This window comes from Barbus barbus, assembly GCF_936440315.1.
Source record: "Barbus barbus genome assembly, chromosome: 36".
NCBI lineage: Eukaryota > Metazoa > Chordata > Actinopteri > Cypriniformes > Cyprinidae > Barbus > Barbus barbus.
This window is the reverse complement of record NC_136714.1, coordinates 21,467,102-21,490,537: the sequence shown is the minus strand read 5'-3', so window position 1 is coordinate 21,490,537 and position 23,436 is coordinate 21,467,102. Positions and strand designations below refer to the sequence as shown.

At 37.3% G+C, this 23,436-nt stretch overlaps 1 protein-coding gene across 3 annotated transcripts in view; it reads left to right on the top strand.

Annotated features, from left to right (window-relative positions):
- Positions 1 to 23,139, top strand: part of LOC306856270 (cytospin-A-like) — a 31,696-nt gene extending 8,557 nt beyond the window's left edge. For all 3 annotated transcript variants that reach the window (XM_079395431.1, XM_079395432.1, XM_079395430.1), the window contains exons 3-16: positions 601 to 745; positions 891 to 2,536; positions 3,413 to 3,620; positions 4,014 to 4,087; positions 4,188 to 4,363; positions 4,485 to 4,648; positions 4,933 to 5,054; positions 8,785 to 8,860; positions 9,152 to 9,241; positions 10,245 to 10,410; positions 11,603 to 11,705; positions 18,192 to 18,308; positions 18,519 to 18,578; positions 20,787 to 23,139. In XM_079395431.1, the coding sequence (XP_079251557.1) occupies positions 601 to 745; positions 891 to 2,536; positions 3,413 to 3,620; positions 4,014 to 4,087; positions 4,188 to 4,363; positions 4,485 to 4,648; positions 4,933 to 5,054; positions 8,785 to 8,860; positions 9,152 to 9,241; positions 10,245 to 10,410; positions 11,603 to 11,705; positions 18,192 to 18,308; positions 18,519 to 18,578; positions 20,787 to 20,876 (3,237 nt within the window). In that variant the 3' untranslated portion in view covers positions 20,877 to 23,139. The remainder of the gene's footprint in view (positions 1 to 600; positions 746 to 890; positions 2,537 to 3,412; positions 3,621 to 4,013; positions 4,088 to 4,187; positions 4,364 to 4,484; positions 4,649 to 4,932; positions 5,055 to 8,784; positions 8,861 to 9,151; positions 9,242 to 10,244; positions 10,411 to 11,602; positions 11,706 to 18,191; positions 18,309 to 18,518; positions 18,579 to 20,786) is intronic.
- The last annotated feature ends 297 nt before the right edge of the window (positions 23,140 to 23,436 follow it).

Sequence of the window (23,436 nt, the reverse complement as noted above, 5' to 3'; positions counted from 1 at the left end):
ACTGCTGCTCTAAAGTAACAGTATTGGTGATAACCAAAATCATTTTTCGGCTTTCTGTACTGGTTAGTACTCCAATATGTGTAAGCTCTTTAGTAACAGTAGTAGGCTATTTTTAATGCTATAATATCATTATTGCTGTTATCTATGAAAGAAAACCAGAGCACTTATTTTTTCTTGTATTTTTTATTTGAGTATTTTTTTTTCACGATACCCAATTGCAGTCAAAAAGTACATAAACAATACCAGCAAGAATGCAAGCTGTTATGAGGCCATTTTTTATTATTATGTCTAATAAATGACAATAACATTTTTAAATTTAAACAAATTTTTGACAAATTTCTAAAATATGTTTTCTCTTTATTATGCTAAGTGGTCTAATTAAGCACTGTATGTTTTCATAGCATTCAGTTGTCACGTTTGTTTGAAGGACATTGGGCAGAATGTGGAATAGTGTTTTTTTTGGTCAATATTTTTTAATCCGATTAATCGATTAATCGAAAGAATAATCGGCCAACTAATCGATTATCAAAATAATCGTTAGTTGCAGCCCTAGATTTGTCTGTAGCAGATCATTAACTTAATGTTTTGCGTGCTAACCAGGCTAAGAGCAATGATGATCTCCCAGCGGTGAGTGCAGGAAGTGGACCAGTATCCGTTAGCAACGGTAAAGCTACTGCTAGAAACAAGAGAGGAAGCTCCTCTCAGAACACCAGCAACACTGAGACCAGGTCCAAGACCAATTCAGGTAGTGCTAAGCATTGCCTTGGTTCTGAAGATGTGTTTTGTCATTGCAAAAAATACTTTGAAGCCCACAGCTACTGAAATATCCATAATTATGGTTATTTGCTTATGGAAATATTTCTGCTTATACTCATTTCTTTCTCCTGTAGGTCTTTCAGGAAGGCGTGCCTTGTCATCCACAGCCAAGGATCCAGGCACGACCCGAGAGAGCTTGCGAGAACGTTCCAGAACTAGTGTTGCCAAAAAGCTTGCCACCGATGCCATTCCTCAGAAGCGATCGCGATGCCACACCGTAGCTGAGACTGATTCTCGAATGAGCAAATCTCGCGCAGACAGCCAGATAAGCCATAAAGCAGTGCTGGAGTGCCAGGTGAAGGACCTGCTGGGCTTATCCAAGAGCAAAGACCTGGAGATCCTCCATCTCCGCTCTGAACTTAAAGGTATGAGAGCCCAGCTTGGTCTGGAAGAACTTGAGGCCCCTGATGCAGCACAAGCATCTCAAGAGACCAAGCAGCCTCAGGAGAAAGAGGTTTCTCCTGTGATCAGTGCCACAGATGTGGAGTCAACTCTGCTCCTCCTTCAAGACCAGAACCAGGGCATCCTTGATGAGCTAAATATGTTGAAGAGTGAAAACCGGATGCTGAAGGATCGTCTCAATGCTCTCGGCTTCTCTCTGGATCATCGTCTAGACAACCCTGACAAAGGTCTGCACTGCCTTTCCTTTAGTCCTGAGCCTGTATCTGGTGGAGGCAGTGGAGGTCACAGTGAAAACAGCGGGGGTGGTATGTGTGCATCTTCTGCAGAAGGCTCTGCCCAAGGGTCTACTGAGGACTTGCTTTCAGAAACGAGATGTGTAGGCTCTTCTGATGCACTGGACAGTGAGTGCAGTGAGGCCTACCAGCCAATCACCTCCAGCGATGATGCTCTGGACGCGCCCTCAGGTTGTGGATCCTCTTCTGAATCAGAAGGAGGGCCACCGAGCCGGGAACATTCCCGCAGGGGCAGCAGCGGGAACACCAGTGAGGTTTCCGTGGCCTGCCTGACTGAGCGCATCCATCAAATGGAGGAGAACCAGCACAGCACAGCAGAAGAACTCCAGGCCACTCTGCAGGAGCTTGCCGACTTGCAGCAGATCACGCAAGAGCTGACCACAGAGAATGAACGCCTGGGCGAGGAGCGTGCCATTCTGGTTGACTCCCTCTGTCAACAAGGGGAGCGTATGGAACTGTACGGAAGACAGCTGGACTACTTCCGAGGCCTTCTTGATGAGCATCGGGTGGCCTACGCCAAGAATGATGAAGATGCCAAAAGCGGCCGATACGTGGAGCTGGAAAGGTGCTACGCCGAGCTGAACGAGGGCTCACGTTTTGAGCGGGAGCAACTGCTGGGCGTTCAGCAACAGCTAAGCAGCGCACTCAAGATGGCAGAACAGGAGAACGCAGAAGCACGAGGCCTGATGGCGGCATTGAAGGAGCGTGTCCATATGACGGAGAGAGCTGTGGAAATGGAGCGGAGGGAACGGGCCATTGCTAAAGCAGAGTTGGAAGCGCTGAGGGTGGTGTCTGAAGGGGAGCAGGTGGAGCTGAATCGCTGCAGAATCCAACTTGAGCAAGAGAGGCAAAGAGTGGCTCAGCTCCTCTCCATCCACAATGCAGGCAATAAGACAGACATACGCCACCTGCTGGACAGCGAGAGATTAGACAAAGAGAGAGCAGAGGCCAAAGCAGCTCAGTTACAAGAGGAACTGGGACACACACGCAGTGAAGCTGCCCAGCTCCAAGAGGCAATAAGCAAGGTGAAACTTACAAACATACTCCGATAACACATACCTTTGATTATCTTAAGTTGTCTTAAAGGGATAGTTCACCCAAAAATGCTAATTCAGTCATTAATTACTCACTCTCATATTGTTCCAATCCCGTAAGACCTCCGTTCATCTTCGGAACACAAATTAAGATATTTTTGATGAAATTCAAGACCCTTCTGACCCTCCCATAGACAGTAATGCAGCTATCACTTTCAAGGCCCAGAAAGGCAGCAAGGACATCGTTAAAACGGTCCATGTGACATCAGTGGTTCAACTTTAACTTTATGTGGCTACGAGAATACTTTTTGTGCGCAAAGAAAATAAAACTTCTTTCGTGTCAGTCTTCGCCATGCCTTAGCATAGTATTAGCATTAGCAGATTAGCTATGTAGCTGGATGAAATGTCAACTTCTTGCAAGCTAGTGTTCCCAACATTTGTTTTGAGTATTGATATTGAACATTTAGTTCCCTAGTAACATAATAATTGGAATACCTAACAACAACATAGCAATGCCTTAGCAACCACCCAGATCATTATAGCGTTGTGATATATCAAGTTTTGAACTGGCATTAGCATCGGTAATATGTAGTTTTCAACTTCTAAAGTCAAACAAGAGTTCCCAACTTATGTTTTCTGCACAGATTTTGAATAACCAGTTCCTAGTAGCAACATGCTAACAACCACTCAGAATTCCTAGCAGGCATATAATAATTGCCTGGCATTGTGTTGTGAAGTTTTTAGCAGGTTGTAGCATTAGCATATGCTTAAAGCACAGATATTGATCCTCCAGGTTAAGTAGTAGCAATGTGCTGTACATTTTCCTACATGTATCCCGGCTAATGTGTATCTTTGTGTTCGCTAAAGCTTGAGGGTGAGTTCCGAGCATTTCGGGATGATGTCCAGGCACAGTTAGCAGAGCAGAAGCGGCTTCTGGAGCAGCAGTGCTCTGAACTGGAGGAGAAGGACACAGAGATCGCTGACATGAAGGAGACCATCTTTGAGCTGGAGGATGAAGTCGAGCAGCATCGTGCTGTCAAGCTTCATGACAACCTCATCATTTCTGACCTGGAGAGTAAGTCATGTGACAAAATGGTCACTAAAATCTATTTATATTTAAATGACACACAGATTGGCATGTACTTCTCTTCTTACAAATATATCTATGTATGTAACAAACAAATTTGGTCTTGACCAAATGTTTTGTTTTCATTATCTTGTGGTTATTCATGCTTCTGTCCACATAGAGGCGTCATTCAGCTACATTTTCTTTAGCTTTCATTTTTAATGTCAAGTACTTGATCATTTTACATACAAAATAATTTATAGTATTTTATCAGAATGAACAGATTAAATGTGTAAAAATAAAATTAGGTATTTGATTAAAATGAACTTTCAACAACACATTAATGATATTTTAACTTTCTTCATAAATCTATATTTATTTCTGTTGTTTTTGTCACTTTAGATTCCATCAAAAAGCTTCATGATCAGAAATATGACATGGAGAAGGAGATTAAGGTTCTTCACAGAAAACTGCGGGTAAATTTTCCACTTTTATTTGTTTCTGTTTCATTTATCATTATACCATTTATTGATTGATTCATTCTTTCACTTTCCAACTGACACCTGTCACTCACAGGAGGAATCAGCCGAGTGGCGTCAGTTCCAAGCTGATCTGCAAACAGCTGTCATCATCGCCAATGACATCAAGACAGAAGCTCAAGAGGAGATCGGAGACCTGCGGCGCCGCCTGCAGGAAGCTCAGGAGAAAAATGAGAAGATGAACAAAGAGCTGGATGAACTAAAGAGCAGGAAGTAAGAGATGTCATGTAAATTTACAATGCAACGTGTTGTGACAACAGGGATGTGTTGACACAGGTTGTGCGATTGTTTTTTTTATTGTCCAAATGTTTGCATATGCTGTCTTGCGTTACAGACAGGAAGAGGAGCGTGGCCGTGTGTATAATTATATGGACGCTGTAGAAAGAGACTTGGCTGCGCTGAGGCAGGGGATGGGTCTGAGCCGACGTTCCTCCACTTCCTCTGAACCTTCACCCACTGTCAAAACACTCATCAAGAGCTTCGACAGCGCCTCACAAGGTTCATAAATTCATGCAGATTTATGAAGATACATGCGCACATTTAGGGGGTTGTGTCCTTGTGACTGGTTGCCAGAAGGTTGTAGGTTGTTCGAACCTCACAAGGACTATTGAGCCATTTTGCTGTAAGTGTGCCCAGGAGGTTTGCGCTGCAGCTAAGTGTACTGCAAGTTGCTATTAATTGAAAATATGATTTAAGTGATAAATTAGCAATCTGAGATGTTGGAATGCAAATATATAAAACCTTTTCTATTTGTCCATCTGTTTCTCTCTATATATATACAGGTCCTGTTCCGGCCTGTCCTGCCGCTGCTATTGCTGTTGCTGCTGCTACCGCTATTTCCAGAACGCCGCTCAGTCCCAGTCCCATCAAAACCCCTCCAGCTGCTGCTATCTCTCCTATACAGGTATAAACAATTAGAATTAATGGTAACACTTTACAATGTTATCATTTGGTGACATGAACAAACAATGAACAATACATTTATTACAGTATTTATTCATCTTTGTTCATGTTAGTTAATAAAAAATACAATTGTTCATTGTTAGTTCATGTTAGTTCACAGTGCATTAACTAATGTTAACAAACACAACTTTAGATTTTAATAATGCATTAGTAAATGCTAAAATTAATATTATTAACGAAGATGAATAAATGCTGTTTTGTATTATTCGTTTTAACTACAGTAGTTAACTAATGAACCTTATTGTAAAGTGTTATAGAATTAAAGAATGTATTTATATAACCAACTTCTTAAATGCCACGAGTGCCATCAGGTTATGAGTAATAATATATTATGATAGTGCTGTGTAAATCACAATATAGTTTTGGCCAATTCTACCCTCAAATGTTTCATTATGTAGTAATAATTTTATGATTATTTTAGTATTTTTATATAATTTTATAAAATAAGAGTATTCATAACAAATAAGGTTAACATCATTGCAAAACAAATAAATACTTAAAACAGTGACACTACTGTTCAAATGTGTGGGTCAGTAAGATTTTATAATGTTTTTGAAAGAAGTCACCGGTGTCTCTTATACACACCAAAGCTGCATACAATAAAACAGTAATATTGTGAAATTTATTACAATTGAAAATATCCGTTTTCTATTTTAATATATCTTAAAATGTAGTTAATTTATTATTTTATTCATTATTTTCAGCAGCACTTCAGTGTTACATGATCATTCAGAAATCATTCTAATATGCTGATTTGCTCCAGTTTCTTCTTATTAGCAATGCTGAAAACAGTTAATAATATCCTTAATATTTTTGTGGGCACCGTGATACTTTTTTCTGAATTCTTTGATGAATTGAAAGTAAAAATAACCGTTTATTTGAAATGTTTATTATTATTATTATTTCAAATGTCTTTAATGATGCGTTTGATCAGTCTAATACAGTGGCATGCGAAAGTTTGGGAACCCCTTGCAGAATCTGTGAAAATGTGGATAATTTTACCAAAATAAGAGTAATCCATAAAAGATGTTTACATATATAATATATATAATATACATATATATGTAAAGATGTTTACATATATTCCACAAGACAAAAAATAACCACATTCAAAAGTTTGGGAACCCTTGGTTCTTAATACTGTGTGTGGTTACCTGGATGATCTACGACTGTTTTTTTGTTTTGTGATGGTTGTTCATGAGTCCCTTGTTTGTTCTGAACAGTTCAACTGAGCACTGTTCTTCAGAAAAATCCTCCAGGTCCTGCAGAATCTTCAGTTTTCCAGCATCTTTTACATATTTGAACCCTTTCCAGCAGTAACTGTATGATTTTGAGATCCACCTTTTCACGCTGAGGATGATTGAGGGACTCAAACACAACAATTAAAAAAGGTTCAAACATTCACTGATGCTCCTGAAGGAAACACGATGCATTAAGAGCCGGGGGGTGAAAACTTTTGAACAGGATGAAGATGTCCAAATTTTTCTTATTTTGTTGAAATATCATATTTTTCCATTTAGTACTGCCCTTCTGACACGACAGAAGATACTTGCATGTTTCCTGGAAGACAAATGAAGTACAATTTACCTTGATCTTCAAATTCAAAAAGTTTTCACCCCCGGCTCTTAATGCATCGTGTTTCCTTCAGGAACATCCGTGAATAAAAATAAAATAAAAAATAACATGCATTTTGTATGATCTCTCTTATTTTGGTAAAATTATCCACATTTTCACAGATTCTGCAAGGGGTTCCCAAACTTTCGATCCCCACTGTACATCTTTGCTGAATAAAAGTATTAATTTCTTTAAAAAAAAAAATCACACTGACCCCAAAACCTTTGAACGGTAGTGTATTTGTCATAAATATGACTCTATAAAGCCGTGGTAAAAAACGCATCTTAAAAGTAAAAACTGAATTTGCTAGATGGGTCTCTGATCACTCTAGCAGATGTATGCATTCTTCTCTATTGGGATTTTCTGACCTAAAACCCCTGTATGTCAGATGAGATCTGCAGATCTGCTGTGCATGGAGCTGGAGTGGGGCTTTCCTTCGTGTTCTCTCCCTCTGTCCTCCACGGATGTCCTTTGCTGTGCTGCTGTTTTTGAATAGGTCGTGCAAGTCTCCTCAAAATGTGCCAAAACAGGATGTTTTTGTTAGGAAAGAAAAAAAAATTAGGCAGTTTGACGTACTTTGAGCGCAAAACTTATGCAAGGCACAGAGATCTCGTAGTGTATTTGTAGTGGATTTGAGTTTATTATTGTTGGTTGTTCAGAACATGATGTGCTGTGGTCATAAAATCACGCTGCTTGTTGAGGAGGTGGTTCACATTTGAGCGTTCAGTTTTATCCCATTGACTGGCACTGAAGGATGAGATCTAAATCAGAGGACCAGAATATCTGCTTTATTAATATACCTTTTGACTTGGGCCAGAAAAATACCACCTTGCAATCACCCACAGCACCCTAGTATCATGGTGCTAAAGTTAAAATATTGTTTTATTACTAGATGTATTGCTGTAACTTGCAGACAGCCAATACGTTCTTGCTTAAGCATGATTGTATTTGTAAAATTGTGTTATTGGGCATAAGAAAGAGCCTTGAGTTTTTCTAGAAATGGTAATTACTGACAATTTTTCTAAGCCAGGACAGTAGTGTTTATCCGTTTAGGCTATGAAAAACAACAGAGTGCTTTAAACACATCAACAATTCACACCTAACTGTGTTGACCACCTGAGCTCTAACATAACTTCATTGAATTTATTATATAAGTTGTGCTGTGAACTAGGGCTGGATATATATTATATTGTATATTTATGATATATTCTAAATGATTTTGCTGGTGATATAAAATAGAGCATACAACACAATACAGGTTTTAATGCCTACACACTGGCATAAGACTAACCTTGCAATCTTTACTTGTCTCGTGAATTCTGAATAGAGTCTGTTTTAAAACTGAAAAAGTAACAAAAACAGCTTTTGCATCATGTTTGATTCTTCTCTTTGAATCAGTTCAAACTGTCTATTGTAGAGAGTTGCTTTAAAACTGAAAATTGTTAAAATGTTTTTCTGGACGACAAAGTCCCCGTCTACTATTTTCATATTTAGTATTAAATTAAATGTATTTCTTACTGTGTTGTTATATTTGTCCACATTATCAGTATTTGATATTGTGAGCTAAAACTATTTTGAAAGAAAGCTGAAATAAAACAAATATTAGGTGAATTTTGTTTTTACTTATTAAACAAAATTATTATAAAACATAACTTTATGAAATATATAAAATCATAATGTATTAATATATATACATACATACATACACACACAGTATATTTGATAAAATAATGAAATTATTCAAACTAAAATAAAATACAGCTATATTAAAATATTACAAGACTAAACTACTAAAATAACAAAAAATACAAACACCAAACTGAAAAAAAAAAAACTGAAAATGTAAAAATCTCAAAATAAAAGCTATTAATGCTATGCTAAATTATTTTTTTAGGATTATATTAAATCTGCTTGGAAAAAATGGTTTGGTTATAATTAAGGCCACTTCAGGGCAATTTATTTAAAAAAAAATTTAATATATACAATATCTATTATTAAATTTAGCTGTATTGCCCAGCCCTGTTTTGACCTGTATGTTTTTTTCCTGTATTTCACAGAGGCACACCAGCTCAGCCAAACCTCTGTCGTCAATGCTGGACAAGAGGCCGAGCTACACGGACCTGAGCATACCAGGTGGGCTGATGTTAGTCACACTTGAAATCTAACTCCTTGATCTTTTGGTCTTTCCTCACACTGGTTTGATCTAGTTATCCAGAGGCGAACTCCGAGTTAAAGGTCATGTGTAATCGCGCTGTACCGTTTCCCTCAGGCTTAACATTTGCAGTTAATGACCACTGAGATTGTGTGCCAAGCCTTGAGAAGGAAGCAGGATATTTATTTTAGAAGTGCACAATCTTAGACATGCCACATAAAGCCTGTTTTTCTTTGTCATGATTGTATGTGTGTTTTTATGTAATTCAATAGCAGACCACCTCCTCCGGACCTCACCTGTAACGCGCCCCATCTGCAGCCTCCAGAGGGTGACAAACAAAGACTCGACTAAGTCTATATCAGGTACGTTTAGACCTGTTTAGAGTACATGTTCTGCTCAATCTACAGTCAAATACTCAACTATACAGTAATTCAAAATACCCATTGTGTGTTGTGACATCAAAGGAATAGCTCACCCAAAAATTAACATTTGCTGAAAATGTAATCACCCTCAGGCCAGGTAAGATGTAGATGAGCTTGTTTCTTCATCAGAACAGATTTGGAGAAATGTAGCATCACATCGCTTGCTCTCCAATGGATCCTCTGCAGTGAATGGGTGCCGTCAGAATGAGAGTCCAAACAGCTGATAAAGACATCACAATAATCCACACTTCACACTCCATCACTTCATGTCTTGAGAAGCGTAAAGCTGCAAGTTTGTAAGAAACAAATCCATCAAGGTGCTTTAACGCTAAACCATCAGTTCTGGGCATATTACCATCATTAATAATTCATAGTCCATAATTCATAATAATGCTCCCTGTAGTCAAAAAGTCCATCTCCTATGGTCCTCTCACATCACAATCCACCAATAAATTTGTTTAGAATTGTTTTGGACTCTTTTCGAAAGGAAACTGTGCTTGATCTGTGCATATTTCTCTCCTGATTCAGAACGAGACGACTTTTACACTGGAGAAAGCACTATTATGTATAGAAGACTCGTATTTTGGTGAGAAGTGACGGTTTAAAGTTAAATAATCTGGATGGGTTTCTTGCAAACACGCAGCTTTTTATTTCACGGGATGTTAAGGATGTTGAGAGTCGTGTGAATTACTTGTGGATTATTGCAATGTTTTTATCAGCTGTTTGGACTCTCATTCTGACCCATTCACTGCAGAGGATCCAATGCAAGTGATCAAAACAAAGCAAGTGATGTAATGCTAAATTTCTCCAAATCTGTTCTTATGAAGAAACAAACTGGATGGCCTGGGGATAAATACATTTTCAGCAAATTTTCATTTTTGGGTGAACTCTTCCTTTAACAGCACACAGATTTTGTAATGTCCATGCATCCTTTACTTGTCAGTTTCTCGCAGAAACAGTGAAGAGTTAAAGAGAGACTTGTCGGTAACGGACGCATTAACGCCTTCGTCAATCATTGCGCTAGGCTCGTCTTCTCCCCAGCTTTCTTTGCCATCCAACTCCTCCTCCCCGACTGCCTCCATCACGCCCACCACACGAGGACGTTTACGGTAAGCGGCAGGCCTTCCTTGTTTTTCTATTTGCCTCCGTCTATTTTATGTTCATCTCTGCTCTGGCTCTTCTTTTGTTGACTTTCTAGAGGACTCTTTCTCGCTGTCAGGTTTGCCAGATGTCTCTATGTTTCACACTCTACCTCTGTCTCTGTCTGTTCGCTGCAGTGTTGACAGTTCAGTGTTTCACTAATGGATGTCACTCATTTGCCTGTCCTGAAACCTGACTGTGGGTTCACCGTGGCTTTTGAATAGGCCATTGGAGGAAGACGAATCATTCTGCACTTTCCTTTATTATCAGAGCATTTCCTTCTAGTCATAGCATTGACTTCCTTACTGGAAAAATCCAGCTAGAAACAACTTCTGATGGTAGTTGGCAGCTTACGCAAGTGCTGGCTGGTTGAAACTGGACATTTATGCACAGGGATTTTTTTTTTAATTGTAAAGCGTAAAATATAATGTAGAACATAACATAATGTAAAAAATTAATTATGGACAACAACAATAAATGTTTATTTTATTATTAAAATATAGTTATCATTATTATTTAAAAAAAATTTATATATATATTATTGTTATTGTTATTTTTCTTATTATAAAGTGTATTTCTTTAGCCAGCATTACAGGTTGTATATCAATGGGACACTGTCAGTTTGCTAATTATTAATTTTTTAAATAATTATTCTCTTCAGTGCAGTGAGTTGACTTTTCTATGGAAGAGGATTAGGGCCAAATATAATAAAAAATAAAACCATCTCAAGATTAAAGTAATTAAATTTTGCAAAAAAAATCGAATTAAAATGCGGCGAATAAACACTCATGTCAGGTTCATTTGATCTCGTTGGCGAGTGTCAAACACCGTCTGCAGTTCTCAAAATTATATTTAGACATTTTTCTTGAAATTTAACAACTTTAATCTCAAGAGGTTTAATTTATTTTTATTATTGCTTGTCCCTAATCTTCCTCCGTAATTTTCTGTGTAGGTAAGATGATCTATTTTTACAATACAGAATCAATGATCAATTTATAAATTGTTACAGTGTTAGTGGCAGAAAGATCTTAAAGTTGGTGCATCTATCATGTCAATGCATCTCGGTAGAATTCCACTCAGAAAATGAAATATGGTTTTTGCTATTAAAGTTGAATCCAATACAAATTTACTGTGTTGTTAAAATGATTGATGTCTCTCCAGAGAGGAACGAAAGGACCCTCTGTCTGCCTTAGCCAGGGAATATGGAGGATCCAAGAGGAATGCTCTGCTCAGGTGGTGCCAGAAGAAGACTGAGGGTTATCAGGTGCGTGTTGTTTTTTTGTTTTTGTATCTACATTTATTTCATTCACTTGTGATTTAATAGTCATGTGCAATATACATTGATTACCATGCTGGTATCAGCCATTTGTAGCTTTAAGTGGTCCTATTAGGCAAATATTAAGCATATTATTATAAAATAAACTCTGCATTTGTAATATTGTCCATAATATTAATTATTGGTCAAAATATGAAATTATATATGGACCCTTATGAATAATACAGTATATTGGCCTGTGAGGTAGTAAAACAGATTACTTCAAACTTCACATTTTTGAATCTTTAAAAAAACTTAACTACTTTCTATTCTTCAAAGAATCCTGAAAATATGTATCACAGTTTCAACAATAATATTAAGCAGCACATCTGCAACATTGATAATAATAAGTAATTTTTCTCGACCACCAAATCTGCATAGTATAATGATTTCTGAAAGATCACGTGAAGCCGAAGACTGGAGTAATAACTGCTAAAATTCAGCTTTACCATCACAGGAATAAATTACATTTTAAAATATATTACAACTGAATTTAGTCATTTTAAATTGTAACATTTCACAAAATTACTGTTATTATAGTATTTTTAAATAAATGCAGCCTTATTGAGATTAGACATATTTCAAAAAATATAAATATTTTGTAAATGTATTTATTTATATTATTCATTCATTTTATTATATACAATATATTACCATATATATATATATATATATATATATATATATATATATATATATATACTGTATATAAGATAGAGAGAGAGACAGAAAGAATGTAAAAAAAATTTTTTTTTTTATTCGTTCTGACCTTCTTTCCCATGTTACAATTATCAAAACCTGTTTTTAAATTAGATTTTGAATCCCAGATTGTCTATGTGATCTCCACCCCATCTTGTTAAACAGTAGAAACATAATTTATTTCAGTGTAGCTTAAAATCTGCAAATTCAGTTGGGCAAATTCACAGTTATCAGCGTTCAGGTATTCTTGTTTAAGTGTGTTTGCTTTTTAAACGGAACGTGACCATGCATAATGTACAGATTCGCCTTCTATCGCAGTTACTCTTCTGCCGTCAAGCATATAAAACGTTTACCATTCAGAGAGGGTTTTGGACCATGATGTTACCATGGTTTTCCTCAAGCCAGGAAGTGTGCTACATTTCTCCTGCTTAGTGCCCCATGTCACAAACAGAAAATATCTCAGCCAATCAGAGCATAGAACCCTTGTGGGCACAGATTGGTGATTTTGAACACCTTGCGATTTAAAGTTGTTTTTCTTTTTCATTTCACAGATTCTGAAATGTGCAGTTTGGAGTATCACCTCTGGGCAACTATATTTTTTGTGATTTGATGGTAATGTCCACCAGTGGATAAAAGCCATTTTTCACTGCAACTCTAATGTGTTCATTACAAGCGGCCTGGCTTTACTTGGAGTGCACTTTTTGCAGTGAGCGGGCCTCTGTTTCTCCGTTTTCAATGTGATTAGCCTAATGCTCTCTCCCCTGGGCCTTCCTGTTTTTTGCACACAAGACCTCTTTTCATTAGCCTCTCGCTTTGAACACAGGCACACAAATGAGAGAGGACACAGGGAGCACGTCTCGATGTCTTCGTAGCCCTCTCTTCACACGGTTCTGTTGTGCTGATGTTTGTTTGGCTGAAGACTATACGTGGCTGAGTTTGTGCATTGAATTGTAAGGGAGGGTTGTGGACTAAACTGGCTGGCGAAGAATGAAATGATAGTGAATGCTATTTAAAGAATTTATAGTTGAAGTAAAAGCTAAATTGACCTTTTAAACTTCCTCAGTACATGTTCCTGGTCTTACTGTATTTATTAAGTCAGTTCCTCTCAAGTTCACACAGGTGATTAGGAAGTAAGCAGAGGTGTAGTTGTGTCTGATTTATTTATTTTATTTCATGGCCATTTTGTCTTAAAGGGGTGGTCTAATGGATGTTTTCGAAGGCTTGATTGTGTTTATGGGGTGCACAGCAACATGTGTTCATGCTTCGTTTTTAAAAATATGTATTATTTTTCACATATTTTACCTGTATTGTACACTGCTTTTTCAGCTAGCATAAAAACAGCCAGTTGATATCCTGGTTCTGTGAAGGCCCTCCCTCAGAAATACACGATGGGCTCTGATTGGTTAGCTGGCCCAGTGTGTTGTGATTGGCTAAACCGCCTCTAGTGCGCGTCTAAACGTCAAACAGTATATGAATAGATTTTTACGTGCACCCCTAGTTTTCTTCCTCTTCTCTAAAGCAGCGCAGAATGACCTTGTCCCCTTCATTGCATGTTCCCAGGGGCGGGGTTTATCTGGGTTTATGAGGTCACTAACCTAGAGTTATTTTGTTGTAGTCCCTTACCAGCCGTTCGCTGTAGGCAATGCTATGGTCATTCGGTAAAAGACAATTACTCTCTTTGCAATGAACTTTGAGCTTCGTAACTTTGCAGATGTTGTTTATGCTCACATAGCTACATTACACACTAACAAAAGTTAAAAAGGTGAAATCGTATTATATGACCCCTTTAAAAAAAAATTATTTAATTTGTTTGGAATCAATAAGTTTCTCATGCTCACCAAGGCTGCGTTTATTTGATAAAAATACAATAAAATGGCAATATTGTGAAATATTTAATATAATAAACTATTTAAAAAAAAAAAGTCGTTGTGACGTATTGTCAAGTATGGTGACCCATACTCGAAATTGGTGCTCTGCGTTTAACCCATCCAAGTGCACACACACAGCAGTGAGTAGTGAACAAATGCACACACACACACACACCGTGAACACACACCCGGAGCAGTGGGCAGCCATTTATGCTGCGGCGCCCGGGGAGCAATTGGGGGTTCGGTGCCTTGCTCAAGGGCACCTCAGTCGTGGTATTGAGGGTGGAGAGAGCGCTGGACATTCACTCCCCCCACCTACAATCCCTGCCGGCCCGAGACTCGAACCCGCAACCTTTCGATTACGAGTCCGACTCTCTAACCATTAGGCCACGACTTCCCCGTGGCCTAATGGTTATTTATTTTCAAATGTAATTTATTGTTGTGATGACAAAGCTGATTTTTCAAAAGCCACTACTCCACACGATCCTTTAGAAATCATTATCATTCATCTCAAGAAATATTTTTTTATTATTATCATGCTGAAAAAAGTTTGCTGCTTATTATTTTTGTGGAATCTGTGATTGTATATATTATTTTCAGAATGCTTAATGAATAGAAAGTAAAAAAAAAAAACTTCTTTTTTTTTTGTTATAATAAGATTCAGGGAAACATTTTAAATTCACATTAATCAAAAGTGATAGTGAAGACATTTACTGTAAATTTTGATTAATTTATTTAAAGTGTCTTTGTTGAATAAAATGAATTTCTTTATTTAAAAAAAAGTCTTACTGACCCAACACTTTTTAATGGTAGTGAACAATTTTAAAATTGTATAAATCAACCTTAATTTCTAATGAACCAGCATAGATTATTCATAAACAACAGTAGCTTTTAAACAAATATTAACCTGATTAATAAATGTGGTAAAGGTACATTTCATAGTGGTAATTGTCGTGATACCTAATACAACTAATGTTAACAAACGTTTTTTTTACTTTTATGGTAAATTACCACATTCGTGCCTCTTGTTTTTTTTTTGTTCAAAACATTTGCCGCTTGGGTTGATATTTTGTTACATAATTACAATGACATTATAGTGTGGCTAAATTACACTAATGCTTTTTGGGGACACTTACTACAAAAAGCACTGCCACAGTCAGTGGTCTGTGTTCTAGCCCAGATCTCTTGATGAAAAACAGGGCATCATTATCAGTGTGAGACCACTTTGGTGCTCCACAGACCTGGGTCTGTTGCTGCCTCTCCATCCCCTGCTGCTGTGGCCCACTCTGATCAGCTCATCACTTCCTTCCACTCCACTGTCTGTGGGTTGCCACAAAGCTCTGCCAATTTACGCCTTTGCACGTTTACACTGGCCTACCACATCTGATAAGGCTGTTACTCTTTCTTTCAAATCTTCTTTGCTAGAGGAAGTCGGTGATTAGCGTAATCTGAAAGAGTGCTTTTGTTTCTTTTGGAAACTTTTGAATATAAATCAGAAGAATGGGTGAACAAATATCACTTCCAGTAAATTGCCACCATACAGCCTGCATATTTCATTCTGGATTGCAGGTATAACAAAGAAAGCAAATCTTAGGGAAAAAAACTGATATAATACAAAAAAGCACTAGATAATGATCCTTGCTAGCATAGCTATCGGTTACTGTGCCTCTTGCAACTCTATTATAATCTAATTGCACCTATATATCTTCACTTACTCTGCACTTATATGTATATAAAACACTATATTCTTGCACTTCTGGTTAGATGCTAACTGCATTTCATTAGCTCTGTACTTGTACTCTGCATAAATGACAATAAAGTTGAATCTAATCTAATCTAATCTAATCTACTTGTGATCAAAAATGTTGGATCTGTAAAAAAGTCTCTTATGTTCATCAAGGTAGCATTTTTTTGGTTGACAGTAATTTTGTGAAATATTATTACAATTTAAAATAACGGTTCTCTATTTGATTTATTTCTGCAATGGAAAGCTGAATTTTCAGCATCATTACAGTCTTAAAGGGTTCGTTCACCCAAAAATGAAAATTCTGTCATTAATTACTCACTCTCATGTCGTTCCAAACACGCAAGACCTTCGTTCATCTTAAGATATTTTTGATAAGATCCAAGAGCTTTCTGAGTCTGACTCTGCATAGACAGCAACTACCATGTTCAAGGCCTAGAAAGGACATCAATAAAATAGTCCATGTGACATCAGTGGTTCGACCTTATATTTATGAAGCTAAGAGAATACTTTTTGTGTGCAAAGAAAACAAAAATAGCATGTCAGTTTTCGATGCTTGTTCCACGACGCACTCTCATGTATTCTTGTGAACGCACATCAAAGACTGACACAAAAGTGAAGAAATTGTTGAATAAAGTCTTTATTTTTGTTTTCTTTGTACACAAAGTATTCTTGTAGCTTCATAAAATTAAGGTTGAACCACTGATGTCGCATGGACTATTTTGATGATGTCCTTACTACCTTTCTGGGCCTTAAACCTGTCAGTTGCGTTGCTGTCTATGCAGGGACAGAGAGCTCTCGGATTTTATCAAAAATATCTTGATTTGTGTTCGGAAGATGAACGAAGGTCTTACGGGTTTGTAACGGCATGAGAGTGAGTAATTAATGACAGAATTTTTGGGTGAACTGTCACTTGATCCATCAGAAATCATTCTAACATGCTGATTTTGTGCTCAAGAAACATTTCTTCTTATTATCAACGTCAAAAACAGCTTTATATATATAATAATAATAAATAATAATATATAATATTTTTTTTGTGGAAACCATGATACTTTTTTCCAGGATTCTTTTGAAGAACAGCATTTAACTGAAATATATTTTTGTAACAGTATAAAGTATTTACTATTGCTTTTAATTCATCCTTGATGAATAAAAGTATTAATTTGTTTAAAAATAATCATACTGACCCCACACTTTTGAATGGTAGTGCATATGTGCAAATGCGACGTGAGAGCTGTAGATCTGAGAAGGAGGGCGTTCGTTGGCATTAATGAACACAAACCCTCTTTCCTGGTCACAATAAAACCATAAATGGCCCGCATTGAGTCGGATGGCTACTTCCGTGTATGGATTGAAGCATGTGTGAAGTACGCTGATACAGATAAGCAAGGCTGTTGAACAAACACTTCAGCACGAGGCGAGACTGTCTGTAAGCGAATATGAAAAAGTAGGTGACCACTGCTCTCAGAACAGCATTAAAGTTCAATTCAATCACATTTTGTGGAAGTGCGTGAGAAAATAGTTGGTTGCGCAACAGTGTACCCAGAATACATCTCATCCATCGAGTTCTAGGTAATGGAGAGCTTATTGTAAAAGTTCTTTTTTTAAACAATTGTTACTTACAAATAATTTCTGACCCACATTTTAATATATGCATGTCTACACAGAATCTGACATTTATTTTCACATTTTCAGTGCTGATTATGAGCAGAAATTTGCTAAATATTGTATTGTGTTCATGCTCATTAAAATGACCTTATCTGTGGCTGAAAGCACTAAATAGGCAAAATATTTACTAAGCAAACAATGTAATGCTTGCATGTAATGTAACGTATGTGGCAAGATAAGGTTTTTGGTCAACATACACTTTAAGTATCTCCAAATAAGATAGGCATGCATAAATGAAAAGCAATGTTTCCAACGTTTGTGTAAACACTGAAAAAAGACATTATTTCTGTCAAGATTTACAGCTGTGGCTCTTAACTACAACCATAATGTCACAGGGACACGGAAAGATTCAATGCTTCATCAGTCTCTCTGAATCACCAACCCAATTCCCTCAGTTCATCTACTGAAATTGCAATTATTGATCTTTTTTTCTCCTCCTCCACACGCACACAGAACATTGACATCACCAACTTCAGCAGCAGCTGGAATGATGGGCTCGCTTTCTGTGCCATACTTCACACCTATCTGCCGGCACACATCCCCTACCACGAACTCAACAACCAGGACAAGGTCTGTACTCTCAACACACACAAGGCACAAACAGAGGGAATTCAGGTAAATTGGACAATTTTTAATTTGACTGTGAAAATTTGGCCCAGTTTACCTGAATTCACTGATCAGTTAGTATATATCAGTTGGCACAATAAAACATTTTAGACAAGACTTGCATATAATTCCATTCATTTATTAACATCAGTTCTTCTTGCTTGTGTTTTGCAGAGGCGAAATTTCACTTTGGCCTTCCAAGCAGCAGAAAGTGTGGGAATTAAATCGACACTGGTGAGTTTAATATGAACATCACAGCTAATTAATATATACAGTGGGTACGGAAAGTATTCAGACCCCCTTAAATTTTTCACTCTGTTATATTGCAGCCATTTGCTAAAATCATTTAAGTTCATTTTTTTCCTCATGAATGTACACACAGCACCCCATATTGACAGAAAAACACAGAATTTACATTTTTGCAGATTTATTAAAAAAGAAAAACTGAAATATCACATGGTCCTAAGTATTCAGACCCTTTGCTGTGACACTCATATATTTAACTCAGGTGCTGTCCATTTCTTCGGATCATCCTTGAGATGGTTCTACACCATCATTTGAGTCCAGCTGTGTTTGATTATACTGACTGGACTTGATTAGGAAAGCCACACACCTGTCTATATAAGACCTTACAGCTCACAGTGCATGTCAGAGCAAATGAGAATCATGAGGTCAAAGGAACTGCCTGAAGAGCTCAGAGACAGAATTGTGGCAAGGCACAGATCTGGCCAAGGTTACAAAAAAAATTCTGCTGCACTTAAGGTTCCTAAGAGCACAGTGGCCTCCATAATCCTTAAATGGATGACGTTTGGGACGACCAGAACCCTTCTTAGAGCTGGCCGTCCGGCCAAACTGAGCTATCGGGGGAGAAGAGCCTTGGTGAGAGAGGTAAAGAAGAACCCAAAGATCACTGTGGCTGAGCTCCAGAGATGCAGTCGGGAGATGGGAGAAAGTTGTAGAAAGTCAACCATCACTGCAGCCCTCCACCAGTCGGGGCTTTATGGCAGAGTGGCTCGACGGAAGCCTCTCCTCAGTGCAAGACACATGAAAGCCCGCATGGAGTTTGCTAAAAAACACCTGAAGATTCTCTGGTTTGATGAGACCAAGATAGAACTTTTTGGCCTTAATTCTAAGCGGTATGTGTGGAGAAAACCAGGCACTGCTCATCACCTGTCCAATACAGTCCCAACAGTGAAGCATGGTGGTGGCAGCATCATGCTGTGGGGGTGTTTTTCAGCTGCAGGGACAGGACGACTGGTTGCAATCGAGGGAAAGATGAATGCGGCCAAGTACAGGGATATCCTGGACGAAAACCTTCTCCAGAGTACTCAGACTGGGCCGAAGGTTTACCTTCCAACAAGACAATGACCCTAAGCACACAGCTAAAATAACGAAGGAGTGGCTTCACAACAACTCCGTGACTGTTCTTGAATGGCCCAGCCAGAGCCCTGACTTAAACCCAATTGAGCATCTCCGGAGAGACCTAAAAATGGCTGTCCACCAACGTTTACCATCCAACCTGACAGAACTGGAGAGGATCTGCAAGGAGGAATGGCAGAGGATCCCCAAATCCAGGTGTGAAAAACTTGTTGCATCTTTCCCAAAAAGACTCATGGCTGTATTAGATCAAAAGGGTGCTTCTACTAAATACTGAGCAAAGGGTCTGAATACTTAGGACCATGTGATTTCAGTTTTTCTTTTTTAATAAATCTGCAAAAATGTCAACATTTCTGTGTTTTTCTGTCAATATGGGGTGCTGTGTGTACATTTAATGAGGGAAAAAAAATGAATGATTTTAGCAAATGGCTGCAATATAACAAAGAGTGAAAAATTTAAGGGGGTCTGAATACTTTCCGTACCCACTGTACATTGTATTTCAGTGCCTCAGAACCTTATTAAAAATTACTACTTTCATTCAAGTATTAAATGCATTAAATTAATCAGGTGACAATAAAGACATTTATAATGTCACAAAAGATGTCGATTTCAAATAAATGCAGTTCGGTTGAGCAGTTTGTTCATCGAAGAATCCTGGAAAAAATGCATCACAGTTTCCATAAAAATATGAAGCAACACAACTGCTGATGATAATAATAAATCAGCATATTAGAATGAATTCTGAAGGATCATGTGATACAAATTCAGCTTTGCCAGAACAAGAATACATTTGATTTAAAAATCAATTCAAATAGAAAACAGATCATTTAAATTTTTATATTTCACATTTACTGTTTTTACTGTATTTTAATCAAATAAATACATTATTGCTGAGCTTCTTTTTTTTTTTTTTATGCATTTTAATAACTTTCCTGTCAGAGGAGGCATGTTTTATCCATGCCTTTTTATCTTTCCTAATGAAATTCAGAAAAAAAAACAGCAGGTTGACACAAACATCTTTTTTTCTTGCCTTCCCACATCTGACTCATTCTCTCTGTCTGACAGGACATTGGTGAAATGGTGCACACAGAAAGACCCGACTGGCAGAGTGTCATGACCTACGTGACGGCCATCTATAAGTATTTTGAGACCTGAGAATCTTGAACGGCTGCAGTCGGTTCACCTTCCTTGCTGCGGCCAAGATGCTACAAATTTCCCAGATGCCTTAGCTGCGAATGGGGGACTTACCCACACAACTTACTGTTTCCTCCAGTGTTTCCCCAGAATCTTGTATAGGTGCTGAAACAGGCCAGAACCTACTAAGCTTCTCTGAACAACGGTGCTTTTGAAGAGAAGTGGGAAGTCATTGGGGTCATGAGCCACCAACTACTTTTAAGAACATTGCGACACTATTTAAAGTGTATTGTGCCAACTGAGCAACAAAAATGTGTATCTCTGAATACCATTGCCTTTGAAAGTTGCCTTGTTTTATAGTTTTGTCATAAGGATGCCCTCTGTATGCCAGTATTGGTCCTAGTTTTTCAGTATTTATTCCAAAGAGTGATGCCACAACAGGCTTCGCCCTTAAAAATGGCATTTTTGTGTTTTCTTTTGCCTGAATAAGCTTAAATCTGTCTCGTTTGATTTTTTTTTTTTTTTAAATCTAATAAAAAAGACAGGGCTCCTTAAAGGAATAGTTCACCTTAAAATAAAAGTTTGCTGGCAGTTTACTCACCCTCAGGCCATCCAAGATGTATATGAGTTTGTCTGTTCATCAGAAAAGATCTCGAGAAATTTAGCATTAAATCATTCGCTCACCAATGGATACTCTACAGTGAATGGGTGCCGTCAGAATGGGTTTGTTTCTTACAAACATGCATTGTTTTCTCTTCACAAGATGTTAATTGAAGGATTACTTGTGGATTACTGTGATGTTTCTACCAGCTGTTTGGACTCTCATTCTGACGGCACCCATTCACTGCACAGAATTCATTGGTGAACAAGTGATGTGATGGTAAATTTCTCCAAATCTGTTCTGATGAAGAAACAAACTCATCTACATCTTTGATATCCTGAAGGTAATACAATTTTTAGCATGCTTTCATTCAGCTTAGTTTTGTTGATATCAAAATGTTTTTAATTTACATACACTAATCGAAAGCTAATTATGAATCTAATATGTAATTTTATAATGAATCTGTTTGACCAGACATGTTTTTTTTCCTCAATGCTCACTCCAGCTGATCTTCCATCACTGAAAATGCTGCAGGATTTTTTTTCTGTTTGAAATATCAGCACAAATGAAATGCATGGCTGCTTGTTTTCTGTTATACAGGATATTTTTCAGCATTTCAGTCCTTTTTGTCTATGCACTACTAATCCTTATTTGACATCTAAAGCCAGCTGGGTCCTGGAAGCTTGCTGATTCAGATTGAGTCTGTCTTATGGGTGTAAAAGCACAAATAAAATAGGCTGAATGTGTATTCAATGATATCAAATGTGAAATAAGACGACTACAATCCATCCGCACTGACAGCTCATGGTTAAATCATGCATTGTACCTCTCCCATTATATACTGTCCGTCTGTCAAAGATAAGCCTCCGCACACAAAACCGAAGCCTTACTTGGAAAAGGAAAAGCCAATAGCACAATCAATGTTTTAGATAAACTTGCTCTGCTGTCTTCAATGCACTGCTGTTTTAATATATTTGTTTTGTTAATTTGAGACATCTTTGAAGGGATCAAGTGGGTTGCAGAAAAATTATTCCGCTAATCACAGCAGTTCAAAGTGAATTTTATGACAAGGGCACGTCATGTTTATTACAAAACTATAATTTATTCCATTTAAGCTGCAGAGAGCTCTGTCGTGTTTTAAATGATTGATTTTTTTTGACAGTCCTCTGTGGTGTATTGGTTTGTTTATATGTGGAAATGTCATTGACGCTGACATTGAATTACCTAGAAAAGGTCAGTAGTGACAAGGAGTATTTTTGTTTGGATCTTCTTGTGAGATGTGGGTTGTGACCTAATCGTGTAGAGTTTAATATTAATATTTTGATTTGAACCAAATCATGTCATACTGTGCTTTCCTTTACAACTTGCCATAACTCATATTTGTATAAATCCTGGAATTCCTTTTTGACACTACATATACTTTTTTTGTATCACAAAGAAAGATTCCTAGAGCATTGTACGACATGTTAAAGGGAGGATTTTGAAAAAAAATAAAGCAAGGTTTACTGTAAGCAAGGTTTTGTGAGAACAATATTCGTGTGCACAAATACAGTCTGATATTGTCAAGTGTGTTGTTTTTATGTGAATGGGTTTTATTCTTTCATAATGACTGAAATATTTGTTGTAACCGGTGTTATTATTTGTACTTAAACTGAAAATAAAATATTAATAGGTGAAAAGCTTCAACTTAAAGAAATGTGCCTTGGCTACTAACTGAAATAAAATTATTTTAAAATATTAAAACTGAAATAAAAATATATTAAAGCTAAAGATATATGTGTGTATATATATATATACATATATACATGTGTACATACAGTGCCTTGCAAATGTATTCATACCCCTTCATTTTTTTTCACATTTTATGTTGCTGCCTTATGTTAAACTGCTTTAAATGACCTTTTTCCCCACATCAATCTACACTCCATACACCATATTGACAAAGCAAAAAGAGAACTGTCACAGATTCGTAAATTTAGT